Source organism: Polyodon spathula, chromosome 2 (assembly GCF_017654505.1).
Source record: "Polyodon spathula isolate WHYD16114869_AA chromosome 2, ASM1765450v1, whole genome shotgun sequence".
Classification (NCBI taxonomy): domain Eukaryota; kingdom Metazoa; phylum Chordata; class Actinopteri; order Acipenseriformes; family Polyodontidae; genus Polyodon; species Polyodon spathula.
In genome coordinates this window covers 50,836,600-50,842,599 of record NC_054535.1, presented here as the reverse complement: position 1 = coordinate 50,842,599, position 6,000 = coordinate 50,836,600, and the positions used below count along the sequence as shown (strand labels likewise).

General features: G+C 40.4%; 1 protein-coding gene across 1 annotated transcript in view; it reads right to left on the bottom strand.

Annotated features, from left to right (window-relative positions):
* Positions 1-1,932: 1,932 nt before the first annotated feature.
* Positions 1,933-6,000, bottom strand: part of rcl1 (RNA terminal phosphate cyclase-like 1) — a 41,729-nt gene continuing 37,661 nt past the window's right edge. The window contains exon 9 of the mRNA XM_041224584.1: positions 1,933-2,466. Within this exon, the coding sequence (XP_041080518.1) occupies positions 2,316-2,466 (151 nt within the window). The 3' untranslated portion in view covers positions 1,933-2,315. The remainder of the gene's footprint in view (positions 2,467-6,000) is intronic.

Below are 6,000 nucleotides of genomic sequence, written 5' to 3'. Positions count from 1 at the left end.
TATTTATCAATTAACAAAATGCAAAGTGAGTGAACAGAAGAAAAATCTACATCAAATCAATATTTGGTGTGACCACCCTTTCCCTTCAAAACAGCATCAATTCTTCTAGGTACACTTGCAGTTTTTGGTGGAACTCGGCAGGTAGGTTGGCCCAAACATCTTGGAGAAGTAACCAGTTGTTCTGTGAATTTTGGCAGCCTCAGTTGCTTCTCTCTCTTCATGTAATCCCAGACAGACTCGATGATGTTGAGATCAGGGCTCTGTGGGGGCCATACCATCACTTCCAGGACTCCTTGTTCTCCTTTACGCTGAAGATAGTTCTTAATGACTTTCGTTGTGTTTGGGGTCGTTGTCATGCTGCAGAATAAAGTTGGGGCCAATCAGATACCTCCCTGATGGTATTGCATGATGGATAAGTATCTGCCTGTACTTCTCAGCATTGAGGAGACCATTAATTCTGACCAAATCCCCAACTCCATTTGCAGAAGTGCAGCCCCAAACTTGCAAGGAACCTCCACCATGCTTCACTGTTGCCTGCAGACATTCATTCGTGTACCACTCTCCATACCTTTGGCGAACAAACTGCCTTCTGCTACAGCCAAATATTTAAAATTTTAACTCATCAGTCCAGAGCACCTGCTACCATTTTTCTGCACCCCAGTTCCTGTGTTTTCGTGCATAGTTGAATCGCTTGGACTTGTTTCCACGTCGGAGGTATGGCTTTTTGGCCGCAAGTCTTCCACGAAGGTCACTTGTGACCAGACTTCTCCGGACAGTAGATGGGTGTACCAGGGTCCCACTGTTTTCTGCCAATTCTGAGCTGATGGCATTGCTGGACATCTTCCGATTGCGAAGGGAAGTAAGCATGATGTGTCTTTCATCTGATGCAGTAAGTTTCCTTGGCCGACCACTGCGTCTACGGTCCTCAACGTTGCCCGTTTCTTTGTGCTTCTTCAAAAGAGCTTGGACAGCACATCTGGAAACCCCTGTCTGCCTTGAAATTTCTGCCTGGGACCTTGCTGATGCAGTATAACTACCTTGTATCTTGTTGTTGATGCTCAGTCTTGCCATGGTGAATGACTTTTGACAGTAAACTGTCTTCAGCAACCTCACCTTGTTAGCTGAGTTTGGCTGTTCCTCACCCAGTTTTATTCCTCCTACACAGCCGTTTCTGTTTCAGTTAACAATTGTCTTTCAACTTACATATCGAATTGATGATCATTAGCACCTGTTTGGTATAATTGTTTAATCATACAGCTGACTATATGCCTACAAAATCCCTGGTTTTGTGCAAGTGTAGCTAGAGTTGATGCGGTTTTGAAGGCAAAGGGTGCTCACACCAAATATGGATTTGATTTAGATTTTTCTGTTCACTAACTTTGCATTTAGTTAATTGATAAATATAAACTATTAACATGTCTATTTTTGAAAGCATTCTTTACAGCATTTCTTCACACGTGCCTAAAACTTTCGCACAGTACTGTACATTAATAACATGCAAGTTATTATAACAAAGTCATTTCTTTCCAATCTATTGGAATGTAACAAGCACAAGTGTTAAAATAAAGGTACAAGTACAGTGTACTCAATGTAGCTGTATTTGCAGAAGTATATCAGATCATTTTCACACAGAACCCTTTTTAAACAGTTTTGACAGTCCATCAGCATTGAGACCCGTTTCTTGGTTTTATAATGTATTAGCGATACACTAATCATTCGATCAATAGTCCTTAATGGGTCCATGCAAAAATTACATTTAATTTTTCACTCAACAAAACTTAAAACTCATAAGAACATTTACAGAGAGGCCACTCCGTCCATCAAATATTAGTTTGGGTCCTAGGCTCTGATCTCTGTTTGTTAAATATGTTTTTTTTTTTTTTTTTTAAAACTAAAATCAATACTAGCGTCCATGTTTTTTTTTTTTGGGGGGGGGGGGGGGGGGGGGGGGCAGGGAACACAAATGTGCAGGAACAGCATGTTATGTAAATTGTTCTAGAAGTGATCAGTAACACTTATGAACCAGCAAGGATCCATTTCTCACTGAACAGCTTCTGCCAGGAGCCCACTTGTTTGTTTCTAGTTTTAAAGCATTACAGCAGTTGTTCTACACTTCAGAATTCATCTTTGATGCAAAGTAGTGCATTTTAGTATCCCATTAACGTATCACAAACACTCAGACGATGTACAAAACATAAACCTCTTCATGTGCACTATACATTTTTTTTTTTTTTTTTTTATTATAACAAATGTTTTACAGCCTAGTCTTAAAAGTTAAAAACGGAATCTAGAAGTCCTGTTTTTTTTTTTTCATATTATTTCAAAGTTTTGCTAAGGTTTGTATATCCAGCTCCAACGCAGGTCATCAGAACTTTCTCGCCACCCTTTGCATCCTCTTCTGGCTTTTGTGTTTCTATCTTAAACATGGTTTGGAAAAAACTTCTCAAATGTCGGAGGAACTCAATCCTGGAAGAGAAATAAAAGGCAACATTTTAAATAAATAAATAAATAAATAAATAAAAAGTACAGTACTTGCATTTTAGCTCTGTGGGGTTTGAGTCATTTCAGATTTGTTGGGGGGGGGGGGGGGGGGGGGTCGTCCTGGTCAGTCGGACCCCTAATGTCAAGGCCGAAGAAAAATGAAATACCCTGACTGCAAGTCATATTCAACACTATCAAACATGTTATTACTGCTAGTGCCAACATCAAACATTTCATTTGAGCTTTAAGTTTGGTCTTCAAAGATTTTAACTGAAATACAATTTTATGAAGTTATAATGGTATAGTTCTGACATAAAGTCAGATTCACTGCACTGAGAATTAAATTACATTAGTTATGTTAATCAAAAAATACAAACTTATTCAGATTAAATTAATCTATAAACCACATAAACATGTATTTGTTTCAAATGTTCAAAGTTCAAACTGTAAAAACATGTACACACACACACACAGTAGTCGGTTGCATATCTGCCCGTCACATATGACCCTAACCGTTTATCCGCCATGATCAAATCTCTTCAGCAACATTAGTTTATTATTGAACAGGGAAGTTTAGTTCAGAGATTGTAGATCCTACCAAAGTTTTTGTACAGTATTGCAAGTGCTCTGTGCACAACCACTGCTGAAAGTGTCACGTGAGCTGTTCAGTGTGTTGACTTGATATGTAAATAAATCCTGTTTGCCTGCCATTAATACCCTGTATCTTTCTAAACAAGGGATTTAGGAGTGCTCCCGAATAAAAGCTAAATCTCAAAACAATAATTGTGTGAATATAGTGTACCGCCATCCCTTTGCGGCGTCAGCAATAAAGTCGCTGACAAGGCGAGTGGCATTCAGTCTTACTTATTAACCACAAACAACTGTAGCTGTCTTCCAATCTCACACTGCAGGCAGGTACTATCTCTCAATCAAAAAACTGTCACACACACTTTAACTACTTCTCCTCCTCCTCCACCACTAACACACATAGTCCTCTGCAGCTGTGCAATCTAACTAACCCACTCAGTCCCGGCTGCATAGACACACTCTCATGCCTACCAGCTTAACACAAACACAACACGTACAACACATAACACCCACAGCAGTGGGTCTTCTGAGCCCCCAGTCGTCCGGGTTGCTATAATAATAGTTACAGCTGTATATAATGGTATTTAAAACAGGATTTGTTTATTCACCTTTTTACATATACGCCCTAGCTCTGCTCCCACGGCAGGCAGATATGCAATGGATTACTGTATTAGGGATGGGATGAATACAGCGGTTCCAACTAATTTTCCTTTAAGGTCTCTGAAGAGACATTTCTATTGAAAGCCGGTTAAACTTTTAAATCACACAACTAGGTTGTGCTGTGTGTATAATCTACAAAGTGCTTTCGAGTAAAAACTAATTGTCACCTTTTAATCTGTAGACAGGTGAGTTTCACGTGGCCGATGCAGACCCACATTATAAAACACACAAGCATAACAATAGTGTATAACAATTACATGATAAAGTCGCATCAGCAGGGATTTAAAAAAAAAAAAAAAAAAGGGGGGACAACAAAACAAACACTACTCTAAGCACATGACTTTCTACCATGCGTGTGTTTACCAGCTGCTGGTTCCAAACCAGCAGAAGGGAGTGGTCCAGCACAGCATCAGGAATACAAGGGTCCCAATTCTACGCCTCAAGGCTGTTGAAAAGCCACAGGGGCCAGAGTGATGCTGCTGAAAAACCAACTGGACTGTGTGCTGCCGAAGGACTGGATCAATCCAGGGGCACAATTAAGGGTCAGGGTCAGGGTCGGTAGGGTGGACAGCCCGGTGGACAGGGAGTTAGTTTTGAGATAGTAGAGCTCACCCAGTAAAGCAGACAAGTGTGTAAGTGGGTCCTCCATTATTCGACGGAGTAGTGCTCGCCATGTTCAATGCACCTTTTGTTTGTAGTTTTTGTACTGTGTTTTTATTTTGCCTTTTGTACACCGGGCCATATGTCCCACGTGAGCTACCATTGTTGGTAGCGTCACGCGAGGTTTCGGCGAGTCTGTGCATCTGTGGAAGTCTGTATGGAAATCAAACCTGCACGCTTGCCAATCCCACTCTCCTGGCACAGCAACAAATAAACACAACCACGTCTCCACTGTCGGTGCCCTCTACAGATTTACTGAACTGAAGGACATTTTGACCTTGACCTTTTTGTAGCCAATTTAGATCCGCTAACCCTTATGTTTCATCTGTGCTTCTCTCTCATGGTTTAAAACGTGATCTTGCCCTCCAGTTGAATGATTTTATATAAAACAAAACAAATAAGCATCCCCTGGGGCTGTTATATCAGGGGCATAGCATATCAGATCGAATGGTTTGTAAACATGCATTAAAATACAGGTAGGTGTCAAAAAAAAATCTGCAGCTGATTGTCGCAGGTTAAAAGAATGTGGCACATCATGCCAACTGTAAAGACACTTCTCACAGTGTATGGTCTGCATCATTCATATGACCAGAGGTTAAATCAAAGTGACAATTAAAACAATTATTTTTAACTGGACAACAGCAATAATGGAACTTGAAGAACTTTTTTTTTTTTTTTTTTTTAAACCAGGTAAAACGTTTTGCTGATTGCTACCAACATGTGTATATGGTTTGCTTATGTCTACAATGACGCAAGTGCGGATATGATTTGCTGTAGGAGCAATGGATGCTGTCTAAAGCATGCACTTGGAAGCTTTGTGTATTGTGACTGGGTGCAATGTGCAACTCAAGAGTCTCATCCAATCACAGGACTGAAGGAAACCCAAATTCCAATACACTATGCATGTAGAGGTTCATATTCAACCGCTGATCCACCTGCTTTGTAATGGAGTTATCTATAGGAATTCAGACACTGCAAAAATCCAAACCGGTCCACACAATTACATTTACAACTATTTTCTGTATAAATCTGCAAGTTCCCTTAAGAACGGGTCATGCGTCTTTTGAAAAACAACCTACAGTTGTAAACATGATACAACCACTCATTTACTGACTGTTAGAACGCAGAAATGTCTAAAAGTTTCAGTGCATGGCCATCTTAGATCCACATTACACAATTGTGCTCAATCCAAGTTTTACAGACAGTCTGTCATTTTTAAAGTAAAATGCCCAGTTTGTTCAAACTTGGTAAGTTATCGCGGAGGTTCAACGGGTGTAATGCTCAATCCTCTCCAGCTGAAGCATCCTCACTACCAGCTAGATGAAGTGCGTCAGCCCAGGATAACACAATTTGCATGCCATTGCTTTTGTGATCCGGTAAGGGCAGACCAAATATCAAATCTAATAGCAAAAGATGATTGTGTTTGACTGTTTACCAGTTTGATTTGTGGAAGGACAAGGATTTAGTCGTCTTCTGTTTTTTATTAAGCCTGACTACAAACTGCATGATGACCTGGCCAGAAGAAACCTGTGCAGTCATGTTGTCTGAGCAATTGGTAGTGTCTGTCTGTCTAAGTGTATCCCGGCTATCGGGACCTTCCAGAAGGTAGCA